This window comes from Prionailurus viverrinus, chromosome B3 (assembly GCF_022837055.1).
Source record: "Prionailurus viverrinus isolate Anna chromosome B3, UM_Priviv_1.0, whole genome shotgun sequence".
Taxonomy (NCBI): domain Eukaryota; kingdom Metazoa; phylum Chordata; class Mammalia; order Carnivora; family Felidae; genus Prionailurus; species Prionailurus viverrinus.
This window is the reverse complement of record NC_062566.1, coordinates 54,231,522-54,250,802: the sequence shown is the minus strand read 5'-3', so window position 1 is coordinate 54,250,802 and position 19,281 is coordinate 54,231,522. Positions and strand designations below refer to the sequence as shown.

General features: G+C 36.9%; 2 protein-coding genes across 6 annotated transcripts in view; one reads left to right on the top strand and one right to left on the bottom strand.

Moving 5' to 3' along the window:
- TRIM69 (tripartite motif containing 69) overlaps nucleotides 1-19,281 on the top strand; it is a 51,242-nt gene that overhangs the window by 16,039 nt on the left and 15,922 nt on the right. The window lies entirely within an intron of this gene.
- On the bottom strand, nucleotides 3,125-19,061 carry LOC125167452 (G2/mitotic-specific cyclin-B1-like). The gene is given in 2 exon segments (XM_047861590.1): nucleotides 3,125-4,189; nucleotides 18,998-19,061. Coding segments are annotated over 2 exon segments (1,101 nt in total). The 3' UTR covers nucleotides 3,125-3,152.

Sequence of the window (19,281 nt, the reverse complement as noted above, 5' to 3'; positions counted from 1 at the left end):
AAAATAACAAAAAATCATATAATGTCAACAATAACATTAAATATATATTTTCATATCATAAAATTCACCCTTCTAAAGTTTACGATTCAGTGTTTTCTCACAGTCACAAAGTTGTACAACCATCACCACTATCTAATTCTAGAATATTTTCGTCACCACATAAAGAAATTCCATACCCATTAGCAATCACTCCTCATTCCCCACCTTGTCCTAGCCCTGGAAACCACTAGTCTACTTTAAATGTATTTTTAAAACACATGGAATAAAAACTCCTAAATGGCATCCATTTCCAAAAGATACTGCATTCACTAGGATTAAAAACTAGCTCTGGTAGAGACAATCTTTCTCTTAAATTTCCAACTGGCCAGGTTCTCCCACAAGTTCTATCATATTCAGAATGCATCTAATTTTAAGTTTTCCAGACAGACTGATTAGCTTAAAATGCAATGTTGTTTTTGCTTGCATATTCCCTGAGGGGCATATTTTTATGAGTTTTGTCTTCTAAGCACATACTGAGAGGGTGGAGAATAACAGATTTTTTCCTCTTTATTTCCATAGAATTGCCCACTCAGTCTAGTACAAAAAAAGGGAATAAACTTAAAAACTTTTTTTGTTATCTAATGGTTAATGGAACTTAAATGAATCATTAATATATGAAAGGATGGTAAATTAAAAAATTTTACTGTACAACAAAACCATGGGAGATAAGACTAGAAATATGAGTTTGCAACATGTAGAGAATTCTGAAATCTGCCTTTTTAATCAAAATAAAAACACCACAAAACTTATTTTGGTATGCTATGGAAAGCAAGAGAAGATATTTGAGGCAGGGAAGGGTTAGCAATTATTATTAGTTCTATTATTATTAACTAGACTTTATAATTGATTAGATGATGGGGGAAAAAAGAGAACACCCAAAGATGACTCATATTTCAAAACTGGGATATTGGTGGTGCAACAGAAATAGGGAAGCCAAGAGCAGGAACTGATTAGGGAGAAAGAGGAGTTATGTTTCAGGCTTATTGAGTTTCAGGGACCCTGTTGCGAGCTCAAAGATATGGGCTCAGAGATACAGATTTGGGGGGCTCACCTTTATAGCAGTTGTACACAAAGTTTGGAATGAATGGCTTCCTTGGGAAGAAGAGAGTACAGAGCTAGAAGAGAGCTGAAGATAGACCATAGTGATTGTTTACACTTAAGATTAAGTGGAAAGAGGAAGAGAAACCAACCAAGGCAGAGGAGTGGTCAGAGAAAGGAGAATTAGAACAGAATCATATCACAGAATTTTAACTGGGTTAACTTCTTAACCCCGTAAGTTAAGAAGGATGAAGATTGAGAGTAGGTCATTAAATGAGTGTTTAGCAAACTCCATGGCAAGCTTTCAGAAAACAGTTTTTATAGCATGCTGGGGTAGAGAGTTTGTTACAAGAGCAGAGATTCAGACAAGTTATTTTAAGTAAGAGGTAACCAAGAGGTAACCACACTGACCATGAGGATAAACATCCACGACTCCAACTCTTTTGCTGAGCCCCTACTATAGCAAGGCATTGTGTAGGCATACGAATCCAAGAAGAGTCCTATAACAGTGCTGTGGTTAATGTAACACAGTTACTCTCCACATTTGTTTCTCTCTATAATTCTTGTCTCTAAGAGCTTACTGACTCCACCCTACATCTCTCCATGTCTTCTATTTAAAATTTAGCTCCTGGGGCACCTGGGTGGCTCAGATGGTTGAGGGTCTGGCTCTTGATTTTGGCTCAGGTCATGATCTCACAGTTTGGGAGATTGAGCCCCATGTCGGGCCCCATGCTGACAACAGCTACTTGGATTCTTTCTCTCTGCCCCTCCCCTGCTCATGCTGTCTCTCTCAAAATAAGTAAACTTAAAATAAGTAATTAAAATTTAGCTCCTAGATTCTGTTTCCTTTATGAGTCTTCATGCCATGACCTTTCATGTTTCAAATTTTTAGGATTTGCTTCAACTGCCAATTTCCTGATTTTATTTCTAAAGTTAAATTCGCAGGAGGTTCTATTTTGCCCAGATCATCTTTTCCATTAGGTCACACCTTGGGTTGTTGAACAGCCTATGAAATGGGTCAGAATCCTACCTGTATTTTATTTACCTGTGGCTTGGGAGAGAGAGTAAAGGCCACATGATGAATGCAGTCTTGACCTTTAGCATGGACTATAGGAATGTCAGCAACTACAATTAACACATCTAGTAGGTATTGGGGATGCATCTTGGTTTAAAAATCCAAGTATGCAAAGAATAGTGCATAACCCTTTCCATAACACTGTTTAATATTGACTTTGAGTCTCCATTCCTGTGGGCTGGAGAGAAATTCAACTTGTAATCTTTGGGGACAGACATGTGCACTGATTACCACTGGTCAAGGTGGTGTATGAAGGACATACTGAAATATCTCTATCCCCCCTCCCCCAACCAAATACATAGAAATGTTGGTTAAAGTGCCAAAAACAATTTAAGCTTAGGTTTTCAAATGGTAGAATAAAAATAGTGGTTTTATTTCTTTTTTGCTCAGAAACTCATCCTTCTTTAACTCAAAACTACAAGGAGAATGAAAACTAGACCAACTCTATTTGCAATACAACTAGAGACATCTGTAAGCCTAGATCACAACCCTTTGAGGAAGTATGCTTCCTTTGTTTTTTTCCAGAAGAAACAGAAAACAGGAGGACTAGGGGTAAGGTGGCAGACCTTTGACAGAATAAGGCAGCATATTCTCCAAGATAATTGGGCTTACATGCAGTATGCCTAGAGAACAGCTTTAAATGCCTTTATGACCACAGTAAATGGTGTGTGTACCTGGCAAGAATGCAAAGAATTATGTACCTGGCAAGAATGCAAAGCCAGGTACATAAAACAAGAACCACACAAGTAACAATTATATATATGTGCTGGGTCCCAATAAACTGAAAGCACTTTTTATATTCCCCATCATATCTTTAACACACCTTTTTTGGTTACCTTTGAGAAGGAAGTAGCCACATTCAAATGAGTTAAGGTATAAGAAATAAAAAGGACCACAAACTTTATTAAAAGTAAATAAACATAACATACAATATATACAGATGGCACATGGTGCCAATTTTATTTGTAGTTATTATAGTACTCCAACTCATGTTTACAAGTTAAACCTTTGTCACAACCTTGGCTAAATCTTGAACTAGTGCAGAATTTAGTTGTGCTAGAGTGCTGATCTTAGCATGCTTAGATGTGGCATACTTGTTCTTGATAGTCATGTGCTTTGTAACCCCACGATTCACCATGACTATATTCTTAGCCAGGTGTTGCATAATATTTAGAAGGGATTCTTCAGTGTATGACAGGTAATGCTGTAAAGTTGGTGTCCATTCACCATTGTCGAGAATTTTTAGTGCAAGGCAAAAAGTTCCTGCCGCAATCTGAGAAGGAGGAAAGTGTACCATATCGTAATCCAGCATAGTTAGTTCCATCAGGTATTTGGCCAAAGTATGTTGCTCAACACCAACCTCTCCAATCTTAGATGCTCTCCAAAGGAAATGCAGGGGTAGAGGGCGGCCCAGACCAAAATGTAAAGATCTTAGAATCTTCATTTCCGTCTGTCTGATTTGGTGCTTGGTGTAAGAGTCGTCAGTCACAAAGGCAAAGTTACCAATTTCTGGAGGGTACATTTCTTCGTATTTACTTGCAATAAACATGGCAGTGACACCAACCAGCTACATCAACTTCTTGGGTACACAATTATTCTGCATGAGCCGATCAATAAGGGAAACAGTCATGTACATGGTCTCCTGCAGTAACCTGAATTTCATTTGAACCTGCACTAGCCAGTCAATTAGGATGGCTCTCATGTTTCCAGTGACTTCACGACCCAGTAGGTATTTTGGTCTTACTGCTTGCTCTTCCTCAAGTTGTCTCAGATAAGCATAAATATCTTTCACATATTCACTACAAAGGTTTGGATCAGCTCCATTTTCTGCATCCACATCATTCACTGTAAGAATTACATCAGAGAGAGCCTGACACAGATATTCTTCTGCAGGAGCACATCCAGACGTTTCCACTGGGCTTGGAGATGGAGTATCAACCAAAATAGGCTCCGGAGAAAGTTTTTCTTCTTTAACAGGCTCATGTTCTGGCTCTGGTTGGGGCACAGGTACAGACACAGGCTCAGGTGCTTTTAAGCCTGTGCTTTTAAGGTGCTTTTGTATCTTCTTCAATTTCCTTCATAAGCTTTCTATAGTTTTCAGCATACAGATCTTTTACATCTTTGGTTAGGTTTATTCCTAGGTATTTTATGATTCTTGGTGCAATTGTGAATGGGATCAGTTTCTATATTTGTCTTTCTGTTGCTTCATTATTAGTGTATAAGAATGCAACTGATTTCTGTACATTGATTTTGTATCCTGCGACTTTGCTGAATTCATGTATCTGTTCTAGCAGACTTTTGGTGGAGTCTATCAGGTTTTCCATGTATAATATCATGTCATCTACAAAAAGTGAAAGCTTGACTTCTCTTTGCCAATTTTGATGCCTTTGATTTCCTTTTATTGTCTGATAGTTGATGCTAGAACTTCCAACCCTATGTTAAGCAACAGGGGTGAGAGTGGACATCCCTGTCATGTTCCTAATCTCAGGGGGAAAGCTCTCAGTTTTTCCCCATCAAGGATGATATTAGCTATGGGCTTTTCATAAATGGCTTTTATGATGTTTAAGTATGTTCCTTCTATCCCGACTTTCTTGAGGGTTTTTATTGAGAAAGGATGTTGAATTTTGTCAAATGCTTTTTCTGCATTGATTGACAGGATCATATGGTTCTTTTCTTTTATTAATGTGATGTATCACATTTATTGATTTGCGAATGTTGAACCAGCCCTGCTGCCCAGGAATGAATCCCACTTGATCATGGTGAATAATTCTTTTTATATGCTGTTGAATTCGATTTGCTAGTATCTTGTTGAGAATTTTTGCATCCATATTCATCAGGGATATTGGCCTGTAGTTCTCTTTTTTTGCTGGGTCTCTGTCTGGTTTGGGAATCAAAGTAAGGCTGGCTTCATAGAATGAGTCTGGAAGTTTTTCTTCCCTTTCTATTTTTTGGAACAGCTTGAGAACGATAGGTATTATCTATGTTTTAAATGTCTGGTAGAATTCCCCAGGGAAGCCATCTGGTCCTGGACTCTTATTTGTTGGGATATTTTTGATAACTGATTCAATTTATTCGCTGGTTATGGGTCTGTTCAAATTTTCTATTTCTTCCTGTTTGAGTTTTGGAAGTGCGTGGGTGCTTAGGAATTTGTCCATTTCTTCGAGGTTGTCCAGTTTGTTGGCATATAATTTTTCATAGTATTCCCTGATAATGGCTTGTGTTTCTGAAGGACGGGTTGTAATCATTACATTTTCATTCATGATTTTATCTATTTGGGTCATCTCCTTTTTCTTTTTGAGAAGCCTGGCTAGAGGTTTATCCATTTTGTTTATTTTTTCAAAACACCAACTCTTGGTTTCATTGATCTGCTCTACAGTTTTTTTAGATTCCATATTGTTTATTTCTGCTCTGGTCTTTATTATTTCTCTTCTTCTGCTGGGTTTGGGGTGTCTTTGCTGTTCTGCTTCTATTTCCTTTAGGTGTTCTGTTAGATTTTGTATTTGGGATTTTTCTTATTTCTTGAGATAGGCCTGGATTGCAATGTATTTTCCTCTCAGGATTGCCTTTGCCGCATCCCAAAGCATTTGGATTGTTGTATTTTCATTTTAATTTGTTTCATATATTTTTAAATTTCTTCTCTAATTGCCTGGTTGACCCATTCATTCTTTAGTAGGGTGTTCTTTAACCTCCCTGCTTTTGGAGGTTTTTCAGACTTTTTCCTGTGGTTGATTTCAAGTTTCATAGCATTGTGGTCTGAAAGTGTGCATGGTATGATCTCAATTCTTTTATACTTATGAAGGGCTGTTTTGTGACCCAGTATGTGATCTATCTTGGAGAATGTTCCATGTGCACTTGAGAAGAAAGTATATTCTGTTGCCTTGGGATGCAGAATTCTAAATATATCTGTCAAGTCCATCTGATCCAATGTATCATTCAGGGCCCTTGTTTCTTTATTGATCCTGTGTCTAGATGATCTATCCATTGCTGTAAGTGGGGTAGTAAGTCTTCTACAATTACTACATCTTATCAATAAGGTTGCTTATGTGTGTAATTGTTTTATATATTTGGGGGCTTCCGTATTTGGTGCATAGACATTTATAATTGTTAGCTCTTCCTGATGGATAGACCCTGTAATTATTATATAATGCCCTTCTTCATCTCTTGTTACAGCCTTTAATTTAAAGTCTAGTTTGTCTGATATAAGTATGGCTACTCCAGCTCTCTTTTGACTTCCAGTAGCATGATAGATAGTTCTCCATCCCCTCACTTTCAATCTGAAGGTGTCCTCAGGTCTAAAATGAGTCTCTTGTAGACAGCAAATAGATGGGTCTTGTTTTGTTTTTTTTTTTAATCCATTCTGATACCCTATGTCTTTTGGTTGGAGCATTTAGTCCATTTACATTCAGTGCTATTATTGAAATATATGGGTTTAGAGTCATTGTGATACCTTTAGGTTTCATTCTTGTAGTGACATCTCTGGTACTTTGTGGTCCTTGCAACATTTCACTCACAGAATCCCCCTTAGGATCTCTTGTAGGGCTGGTTTAGTGGTGATGAATTCCTTCAGTTTTTGTTTGTTTGGGAAAACCTTTATCTCTCCTTCTATTTTGAATGACAGATTTGCTGGATAAAGGATTATCGGCTGCGTATTTTTTCTGTTTATCACATTGAAGATTTCCTGCCATTCCTTTCTGGCCTGCCAAGTTTCAGCAGATAGGTCTGTAGATAGTATACTATAGTATACTATAGTAGATAGTATACTAGATACTCTTATGTGTCTACCTTTGTAAGTTAAAGCCTGTTTATCCCTAGCTACTTTCAGAATTTTCTCTTTATCCTTGTATTTTGCCAGTTTCATATGATATGTCATGCAGAAGATCGATTCAAGTTACATCTGAAGGAAGGTCTCTGTGCCTCTTGGATTTTAATGCCTTTTTCCTTCCCCAGATCAGGGAAGTTCTCAGCTATGATTTGTTCAAGTACACCTTCAGTCCCTTTCTCTCTCTCTTCTTCTTCTGGAATACCTATGATACTGATATTGTTCTGTTTGATTGTATCAGTTAGTTCTCTAATTCTCCCCTCATACTCCTGGATTTTTTTATCTCTCTTTTTCTCAGCTTTTTTTTTCTATAATTTTTTATCGTTTTTTTCTATAATTTTTTTCTTTAATTTTATCTTCTTTTTTGACATTTTCCATAATTTTATCTTCTAATTCACCTATTCTCTCCTTTGCCTCTTCAATCTCTGCTATGACTGCCTCCATTTTATTTTGCACCTCATTTATAGCATTTTTTAGTTCCTCATGACTATTTCTTAGTCCCTTGATCTCTGTAGCAATAGATTCTCTGCTGTCTTCTATGCTTTTTTCAAGCCCAGCGATTAATTTTATGACTATTAGTCTAAATTCTTGTTCCATTATATTGCTTAAATCATTTTTGATCAATTCATTAGCTGTCGCTACTTCCTGGGGTTTCTTTTGAGGAGAATTCTTCTGTTTTGTCATTTTAGGTAGTCCCTGTGGTAGCTCCAAACTGCAGGACACTTCCCCTGTGCCATCCGGAATAACTTGTGTTGGTGGGCAGGACCACAGTCAGACCCAATGTCTGCCCCCAGTTTACCACTGGGGCAACAGTCAGACTGGTGTGTACCTTATCTTCCTCTCTCCCAGGGGCAGGACTCACTGTGGAGTGGTGTAGCCCTGTCTGGGCTACTTGCTCACTGCCAGGCTTGTGGTGCTACTTTGATGGGATCTGGCCAAGGGAATATTAGGTGGGGTGGATCCACAAGGTGCATAGGAATGGGAGGGGCAGGCTTAGCTCACTTTGCTGTACGTGGTCCCCTGCAGGAGGGGCCTGTAGCACTGGGAAGAAGGCAGGCCCATCGGAGGCATGGATCCACAGAAAACAGCATAGGGCATTTGTGCGGTGCAATCAAGTTTGGTGAGGGGAGCTGGTTCTCTTTGGAATTTCGGCTGGGGGATGGGAGAGGGAAATGGCGCTTGCCAGTGCCTTAGTTCCCTGCCAAGCTGAGCTCTGCCTTCCAGGGCTCAACAACTCTCCTTTCCGGTGTCCTCTCGCCCTCCCTGCTCTCCGAGAGCAGGGCTGTTGACTTTTAACATTCCAGATATTAAGTCCCGCTGGCTGTCAGAACTCACGGAGTCTGGCCCCTTCGCTTTTGCAAGCCAGACTTCAGGGGCTCTGCCATGCCAGGCAGGCTGCCCCTCCACCGCCCTGGCTCCCTCCCACCAGTCTGTGTATTGCACACCACCTCTCCGCCCTTCCTATCCTCTTCCGTGGGCCTCTTGTCTTGCTTGGCTGCGGAGAGTCTGTTCTGCTAGTCTTCTGGTGGTTTTCTGGGTTATTTAGACAGATGTGGATGGAATCTAAGTGATCAGCAGGATGAGGTGAGCCCAGCATCCTCCTATGCCGCCATCTTCCACCATCTCTCTCTCCACCCTTGAGTAGGTCCAGTACTTGATGAAACTCATGAAAGCGGGTGGAACCTGTGTTACCCCTCCTCTTTTCTAGGATGCACTCTATATGTGACTGTGACTTTCAGGGAAATTTGTTTGTCATTTTCTGATTTTTTTTTTGAAATTAATTTCTAACTTCTTTCACTGATAAATGAAGAAAAGTATTACACCTTTTGAAATACACCCAGTGGATTGATTATGTAATTAAAAAACATTTTTTTCCCTGTCACTGTCTTATATGCTTAGCATAGATGTCCAGCTTAATAGCATATGACAAGGTGTTCCTAGAACACAAAGACCTAGTAAATTGAGGAACTGTGAGTGGTGGTGCTAGAAGACAGATGTCTATGGAATGATGCACATCCTCTTTCAAGTTGGGAGGATGAAGACCTGCTTAAAGAAACTAGGGGTGGGAGTGGAGGTGGGGAGAACATTTAACAACATGGGACCAGTCAGAGAAATCCCCTTATTTCTGTTTTGCGTATGAAGAACCCTGGAGTAGCTAGGTAAGGCTCTCTAGTTTAATTAAAAAAAAAAAAAAATCATGGAGTCTTATGAAGACTCTTCATAAATATTTTTAAAAAATTTTTTTTAATGTTTATTTTTGAGACAGAGAGAGACAGAACATGAACGGGGGAGGGGCAGAGAGAGAGGGAGACACAGAATCAGAAGCAGGCTCCAGGCTCTGAGCCATCAGCCCAGAGCCCGACGTGGGGTTTGAACCCACGGACCACGAGATCGTGACCTGAGCTGAAGTCGGACACTTAACCAACTGAGCCACCCAGACGCCCCTCTTCATAAGTGTTAATAGGGATTTTATCTGCTTATTTTGGTTGCAGTTCCCAATTTTTAAAAATGTTTAAGTAATCTTCTCCACCTTTCCCAAATCCTAATTCTTATAGATTCTGTTGAACCAATGCTTTCACACGTCTCAATTCTTTGTATATGCATTCTTTTCAGATGTATTAAACAAACAAAAACCCTTCACACACAAAAAGAATACTATAACTGAAATGAAAATACACCAGAGAGAAGCAACAGCAAATTAGAAGATGCAAAATGAATCAGTGATCAGGAGGAAAAGGTGATCAGTGGAAAACACCGAGACTGAACAAAAAAGGGAAAAAACATTAAAAACAAATTTTTAATGTTTATTCACTTTTGAGAGAGACAGAGCACGAGCAGGCGAGGGGCAGAGAGAGAGGGAGACACAGAATCTGAAGCAGGCTCCAGGCTCTCAGCTGTCAGCACAGAGCCTGATGTGAGGCTTGAACCCACGAACCATGAGATTATGACCTGAGATGAAGCCAGACACTTAACTGACTGAGCCACGCAGGAGCCCCAAAGAAAAAAAATTTTTTTAAAAATTGGGATAGGTTAAGAGACCTCTGGGACAACATCAAGTGTACTAACATATTCTAGGGGTCCCAGAACAGAAAGAAGAGAGAGAAAGGGGCAGATAACTTACTTAAAGAAACAATTGCTGAAAACAATTCCTTCCCTAAACTGGGGAAGGAAACAGACATCCAGGACTAGGAATCACAGAGCACTAAACAAGATGAACCCAAAGAGGTCTATAGACAGACATAATAATTAAAATGTCAAAAATTACAGCTAAAGAGATCATCTTAAAAGTAGCAATAGAAAAGCAATTAGTTACATACAAAGAAGCACCCGTAAAACTAATAGCTGATTTTTCACAGAAACTTTGCAGCTCAGAAGGGAGTGTCTTGATACACTCAGAGTGCTGAAAGAAAGAAAAAAAAAAACCTACAACCAATAACACTGTACCCCAGCAAGGTTATCATACAGATTTGAAGGAGAAATAAAAAGTTTCCTGGACAAAATTTAAAGGAGTTCATCCTACCACTAAACTGGCCTTAAAGGGACTTCTTTAAGCAGAAAAGAATAGGCCATAACTAGAAGTAAGAAAATTATGAAAGAAAAAATTTCACTGGTGAGAGAAAACATACAATAAAGGTAGTAGATCAATCACTGATAAAGCTAGTATGAAGATTAAAAGAAAAAAATGTAAAATCAAGTATATCTACAGTACTTAGTTAAGGGATATAGAAAGTAAAAAAGATGTCAAATATGACATCAAACACATAAAACATGGAGGAAGTGGAGTAAAAATGTAGTGCTTTTAGAATGTGTTCAAATTTAAGTGACCATCAACTTAAAATAGATTGCTGTGTACATAGGGTATTATATATGAACCTTATGGTAATTACAAACCGAAAACCTATAATGGACATGTATACACAAAAAAATAAAGAGAAAGGAATCCAAGCATAAAACTAAAAAAAAGTCATCAATTCATAAGGGAAGAGAGCAAGAGAAGAAAGGAACAGAGAAGACCTATAACAACATCAGAAAACAATTAACAAGATGGCAATACATACATATCTATCAATAATTACTTTAAATACAAATGGGCTAAATGCTGCAATCAAAAGATACAAAGTGACTGAATAGATAAAGAACAGGACCCAACTATATGCTGCCTACAAGATACTCACTTTAGACCTAAAGATACACACAGACTGAAAATGAAGGAACAGAAAAATATATTCCATGCAAATGGGAAAAAAAAGAAGCTGGGGTAGCAATACATATGTCAGACAAAGTAGACTTTAAAACAAAACTGTAACAAGAGACAAAAAGGGAAATACATAATGATAAAGTGATCAATCCAATAAGAAGATATAACAATTGTAAATATCTATTCCCCCAATATATATATTCAGGGGTAACTAAATATATAAAGCAAAAATTAATAGACATAAAGGGAAAGGTTGACAGTAATACAATAACAGTAGGGGACTTTAACATCCCACTCACATCAATACATAGATCATCCAGGCAGAAAAGCAATAAGGAAACAATGGCTTGAATAACAGACCAGATGGACTTAACAGATATGTATAGAATATTCCACCCCAAAATAACAGAATACACATTATTTTCAAGTGCACATGGAACATTCTCCAAGACAGCTCATATATTAGGATACAAAACAAATCTCAATAAGTTTAAGAAGAGTGAAATCATATCAAGTGTCTTTCTTTACTATAACAGTATGAAACTAGAAATAGTTATAAGAAAACCTGGAAAAAACACAAAGACTTGGAGGCTAAACAACCTGCTACTAAGCAACCAATGGGTCAACAAAGAAAGCAAAGCTAAATTAAAAAATACTTTGACACAAATGAAAATGTAAACCCAACATTCCAAAACCTTTGGGATGTAGCAAAACAGTTTTAAGAGCAATTTTTATAGTGACACAGGTCTCCCTCAGGAAACAAGAAAAGCCTCAAATAAACAATCTAACCTTACACCTAAAGGAACTAGAAAAGAACAATAAACAAAGTCCAAAGTTAGTAGAAGGAAGGAAATAATAAAGATAAGAGTGGAAATAAATGAAATAGAAACTAAAAATAATAACAGAAAAGATCCATCAAATTAAAAGCTGGTTCTTTGAAAAGATAAACAAAATTGATAAACCTTTAGCCAGGCTCATCAAGAAAACGAACAGAAAACTCAAATAACTAAAATCAGAAGTGAAGGAGAAGTAACAACCAACATCACAGAAACACAAAGGATTATGAGACTACTAGAAAAATTATATGCCAACAAACTGAACAACCTATAAGAGATATAGATAAATTGCTAGAAACACACAATCTTCTAAGACTGAATCAGGAAGAGGTTGAAAATCTGACTGAGCTGTTTACTAGTACTCAAACTGAATAAAAACAAAACAGAAAACTTCCAACAAACAAAAATCCAGAACTATGTAGCTTCATAGATAAATGCTACCAAACATTTAAAGAAGAGTTAATACCTATTATCCTCAAACTATTCCAAAAAATTGAAGAGGAAGAAATGCTTTCAAATTCATTACATGAGGCCAACATTACTCTCATACCAAAACCAGATAAGGATGTTATGTAAAAAGAAAATTACAAGCCAACATTCCTGATGAACATAAACACGAAAATACTCAACAAAATGGTAGCAAACCAAATTCAATAATACATTAAAAGGATCATTCACCAACATCAAGTGTGTTTTATTTCAGGGATGCAAGAATATCCACCAATCAATCAATGTGATACTTCACATTAATAAAGTGAAGGATAAAAATCATATGATCATCTCAACAAGTGCAGAAAAAGCATTTGACAAAATTCAACATCCATTCCCCATAAAAACTCTCAACAAAACAAGTATTGAGGGAACATAACTCAACATAATAAAGCCATATATGACAACCCCACAGGTAACATCATACTTAATGGTGAAAAGCTGAAAGCTTTCCTCTAAGATCAGGAAAAAGACAAGAATGCCCACTCTGACCACTTTTATTCAACATAGTACTAGAAGTCTTAGCCAGAGCAATCAGAGAAGAAAAAGAAAGAAAAAGCATCCAAATTGATAAGGAAGAACTAAAACTGTCTATTTGCAGATGACATAATACTATGCATAGAAAACCCGAAAGACCCCTCCAAAAACTATGAGAACTAATAAATGAATTCAGTAAAGTTACAGGCTACAAAATTATATACAGAAATCTATTGTGTTTCTATACACTAATAATGAAGTAGCAGAAAGATAAATTTAGAAAACAATCCCATTTACAACTGCACCAAAAAGAATAAAATATAAAATACCTAGGAATAAGTTTAACCAAGGAGGTGAAATACCTATCCTCTGACAATTATAAGACACCAATGAAAGAAATTGAAGATGACACAAATGGAAAGATATATTGTGCTCATAACTCAAAGAATTAATATTGTTAAAATATCCATACTACCCAAAGCAATCTATAGATTCAATGCAATATCTATCAAAATACCAATAGCATTTTTTATAGAACTAGAACAAATAATCCTAAAATTTGTATGGAACTACAAAAGATCCTGAATAGCCAAAGAAATCTTGAGAAAGAACAAAGCTGGAGGTATCACAATCCCAGTTTTCAAACTATACTACAAAGCTACGTTAATCAAAACAGTATGATACTGGCACAGAAAATAGACATAGAGATCAATGGAACAGAATAGAGAGTCCAGAGATAAACCCTGGCATATATGGTCAATTAATCTATGATGATTAAGTGAAGGCAAGCATATACAATGGAGAAAAGATAGTCTCTTCAATAAATGGTGCTGGGAAAACTAGACAGCTAACATGCAAAAGACTGAAACTGGGCTATACCATACACAGATAAGGTCAAAATGGATTAAAGACCTAAATGTAATACCTGAAACCATAAAACTCCTCAAACAAAACATAGGCAGTAAACTCTTGAACATCAGTCTTAGCAATATATTTTTTTTATCTGTCTTCTCAGGCAAGGGCAATAAAAGCAAAAATAAACAATTGGGACTATATCCAACTAAAAAGCTTCACAGTGAAGGAAACCATCATGAAAATGAAACAAAAACCTGTTAAATGGGAGAAGATATTTGCAAATGATACGAGGTTACTATCCAAAATATATGAAGAACTCATATAACTCAACACCAAAAAGAAAAAAGAAAAAAACAAGTAATCGAATTAAAAAATGGACATAGAAGCTGAATAGACGTTCTTCCAAAGAAGACATACAGATGGACTACAGACACATGAAGAGATGCTCAATATCACTGGGGCACTTGGGTGGCTCAGTTGGTTGGGCATCTGACTTCGGCTCAGGTCATGATCTCACGGTTCATGAGTTTAAGCCCTGCATCAGGCTCTGTGCTGACAGCTTGGAGTCTGGAGCCTGCTTAGGATTCTGTGTCTCCCTCTCTCTCTGCCCCTTCCCTGCTCATGCTCTGTCTGTCTCTCTTCAAAAATAAATACACATTAAATTTTTAAAAAAGATGCTCAATATCATTAATCACCAGAGGAATCCAAATCAAAACCTCAATGAGATATCACTCCACACCTGTCAGAATGACTAGTACAAAAAGACAAGAAATAACAAGTGTTGGTGAAGAAGTGGATAAAAGGAAACCCTCATGCACTACTGGTGATAATGTGAATTGGTGCAGCAACACCAGTATGGAGGTTCTTTAAAATATTGAAAATAGAAACACCACATGATCCAGCAATTCCACTTTTGAGCATTTACCCAAACAAAACAAAAACACTAAACATTTATTATTGTTTTTGAGAGAGAGAGAGCATGCACAAGCAGGGGAGGGGCAAAGAGAGAGGGAGAGAGAGAATCCTAAGCAGGCCTTGTACTGTTAGCATGGAGCCTGCTGCGGGGCCAAACCCATGAACTCAGATATCATGACCTGAGCTGAAACCAAGAGTCGGATGCTTAACTGACTGAGCCACCCAGGCACCCCACAAAAAGATTAATTTTATTAAAAAGATATGTTCACTCTTATGTTCATTGGAGCATTACTTACAAAAGCCAAGATATGGAAGCAACCTAAGAGTCTATTAATAGAGTATTGGATAAAGAAGATGTGATATCTATCTATATCTATATCTATATCTATATCTATTTATGTGTATATACATACATACACTATGGAATAAAAATGACTGAAATCTTGCCATCTGTGACAACATGAATGAACTTAGAGGATATTATGCTAAATGAAAAAATCAGACAGAGAAAGACAACAAATACTGTATGATTTCACTTATATGTGGAATCTAAAAAATTAAATGAACAAACAGGGGTGACTGGGTGGCTCAGTGGTTAAAAGTCCAACTCTTGATTTGACCTCAGGTCATGATCCCAGAGTTCTGGGATTGAGCCCTGTCTCCGGCCACACTAAGTGTGGAGCCTGCTTAAGGTTCTCTCTGTCTCCTTCTACCCTGCTCTCCCCTATTTGTGTGCACTCTTTCTCTCTAAAATATTTAAAAAAGAAAAAAAAAAAAAACCCGAACAAACAAAACAAAATAGAAACAGACTTAGAGATACAGAAAATCATCTGGTGGTTGCCAGAGGGGAGAAAGATGAAGGGATGGGTAAAATAGAGGAAAGGGATTAAAAGGTACAAACTTCCAGTTATAAAATAAATAAGATATGGGGATGCAATGTACAGCACAGGAAATACAGTTAATAGTATGTAACAACTTCGTATGGTGACAGATGGTAGCCAGATTTACCGTGATCACTTTACAATGTATTCAAATATTGAATCACTATGTTGTATACCTGAACCTAATATAATATGTATGTCAACTATATTCCAATTAAAAAACATGTTTTAATGTATTACTTTGGGCTACCAGCTCAAAATGGCAGGCTGCACCTACTTGTCCACCTTGTCAAAATCCTAATTTTATAAAATGGGGTGCCTGGGTGGCTCAGTCAGTTAAGTGTCTGACCTTGGCTCAGGTCACGATCTCACAGTTCATGAGTTCAAGCCCCGCATCGGGCTCTGTACTGTCAGTGCAAAGCCTGCTTCGGATCCTCTGCCCTCCTCTCTCTCTGCCCCTCCCCCACTCGCACTCTCTGTTTCTCTCTCTCAGAAATATATAAACATTAAAACAATTTCCATAAAGTATATATACCAAAGAATAAATCCATAACTGTGCTATAACATAGGGAATAGCTAGCAGTGGACCAAAAACATTAGGGAATTTTGCATGATAATAAAGAAAATGGGATTTAGTGGTATAGAAACCAAACAGCTGAAAAATCTATAGTGCAACAGTAGAAAAACAGAAGATTGCTGAAATGTTCAGTCTTGACAAAATTCTGTAATGACTCTAAATTTAAAGTCACTTATACTCACAGAAGAATGAGGCTAAAGAAAGGTCAGTTGAGTATCAATTGAGAGATTGGCAAAGATGGACCAATTCAGGCTTATTTTTCACTCAGACCCCAGATCAAGGTAGTTAGCATTCTTTATTGTCTTTCTTTGCCACTCCTTCACCGAAATTGTAGTTCTTCAAATACCCCAACTTTATTGAAAAGTCTCAGGTCCAACTCTTTACGTTGGTGCAGGTCTAAGGATTGTTAAATCTGAGTTTTCCTGAGTCTCAGTAACTCTAACCTACCTCAATGCTTTTCTGTTCTATATTCTTTTTTTTGACTTAGGAATTTCTCTTTACTTTCTTGTACACTCAGGTATGCATTTCAAAGGATGTCTGTTACATCTTAATTGGCATTTCTGTGTGTTTTATAATGGTGGGTTTTCCAGGATAAATGGTTCACAGTATTGCCAGAAATGGAACTTAAGAGTATATCTTTAAGCATTTTTTTTTAAAAGAAAGGCTGAATAGGGAGTATATTCCATTGGAATAATTTCACTTCCAGGAATAATGGCCCTATTTTGTCCTGACATTTGAATAAAAGTTTGTGTAGACTTCAAATTTTAGGTTCCAAACATTTTCCGCTCAGTACTTTATGGACATTTTCTATTATTTGCATTTAGTGTTGCAGAAGAGAAATCCAATGCCAGTTTGATTCTCATTTCTTTTAGGAAATCTAAATGATCATATAACTATTCAAGAGGTAAATCAGTACTTCCAGATAATACAAAATCAGAAAATAAAGCATCAATTCTAGAAGGTACACTGGTGAGTTTGACCAAATTACTCAAGGAACAGATAATTCTATTATTTTTTCACAGTCTCAGAGAAGAGATAAAGAAGGCACACTCCCCAATTAATTTTATGCAGTTAGTATTACTTAAATAAGAAAACCAGACAAGGATAGCTTAAGGGAAAAAAAAAAAAAAAGAAAAGAAAAGCAATCTCAGTCATGAACATAGAGGTTGAATCCTAAATAAAATATTACCAAACCAAATCTAGCAGTACATAATTAATATATCATGATCAAGATGGATTAGTTGCAGGAAAAGAAGGTTGGTTTAACATTAAATAACCTAGAAAAATCCTTGCACGTGTGTACTAGGAAACATGTGAAAGAATGTTCATAGTAGCATTGTATGGCAAAACACCAAAACAGTCCAATTGGCTATCAATAGTAAAATGGGTAAATAAATTTTCATCAATAGAATATTATACAGAAATTAAAACAAATGATCTTTAGTTCTGTGTATCAACACAGATGAATCTCAAAAATTATGCTGACCAAAGAAAGCAAGTCATAAATACATAAAATATAATTTTGTTCATATAAACATCAAGATAGGCCACAAAGGAAATGATTAACACAAAATTCAGGATAGTAATCATCTCAGGAATATTGGGAGGGGCATATAGGTGGTAGAGTGTATGTATATAGATGATTTCTGGGGTAACTGGCAAGGTTCTCCTTTCATGGCTCTTCATCTATTCAATCAATATGCTATACATTTATTTCATGCTGCTTTCTGTATGTTATGCTTAAAAACTTTTTAAGTTTTAAAAAATTAAGAAATTTTGCTCATTAAAAGATATCATTAAGAAAGTGAAAAGGTGGGGTGCTTGGGTGGCTCAGTAGATTAAACATCCAACTCTTGGTTTTGGCTCAGGTCATGATCTCATGGTTTGTGGGATCAAGCCACACGTTGGGCTTTGCACTGCACTGACAGTGTGGAGCCTGCATGGGATTCTCTGTCTCCCTCTCTCTCTCTCTCTGCCCCTCCCTAACTTGTACTCTCTCTCTCAAAATAAATAAACAATAAAAAAAATCCTTTAAGAAGAAAGAAAGAAAGTGAAAAGGCAAGCCACAGAGTGGAAACAGATATGTGTGATGTATGTATCTAATGAGGAACTCATATTTATAATATGTGAAGAACTCTTATGAATAAATAAAAAAGACACTAAATACACACTTCACCAAAAGCGGAGATGAAAATGGACAATTAACATTTGAAAATGGGCCCAATATCCATAGTCATAAGGCAAATATAGATTAAAGCCACAGTGTAATACAGGTACATACCCACCAGAATGGCTAAAGTGAATATGCTAAGTCTTCACAGCACTGGTGGCCATGTAAATCGATACTGCCACTTAGAAAACAGTGTGGCAGTATCTACTAAGGTGAATGTATGCCAATCCTATGACCCACTCCTACTCTTAGGTATATAACAAGAAAAAATATATGTATATATATGTATATCTATATATGTATATTTACATATGAGCAGGAATGTTCTCAGCAACACTCTTTATAATAGCCTCAAACTGGTAACTACCCAAAGGTCTATCAATAGTAGAATGGAGGAATAAATTATGGTATATTCATACAATGTAGTACTATACAGCCATGAGGATGGATGGACTACAATTACATAGAACAATATGTATAAATCTCACAAATGTAAGGTAGACAAAAGAAGTCAACAACAAAAGAGTACATAGTACATGGTTGTATTTGTATAAAATTCAAAAACAGGAAAAACTAATGAATAGTGTTGGAAGTCAAGACAGGGGTCAACCTTGGTGAGGGACAGTACTTGAAGCAGGCCTCTGGGGGACTTCTGAAATGGTGGTAGTTTTCTGTTTCCTGATCAGGGCCATGATTACACAGATGTGCTCATTTTGTGAAAAGTCACTGAGTTTTATGCATGATTCTGCATTTTTCTGTATATATGTTATTTCTATAATGTGTTCTTTAAAAAGGAGGGGAAAGGCCTGGATGATATTATGGTTGGTGATATTATGTCACTGAGGAATCTGATTGACCTTCCAGTTCTTTGTACATGACTTGTAAAAAACAAAACAAAACAAAACAAAACAA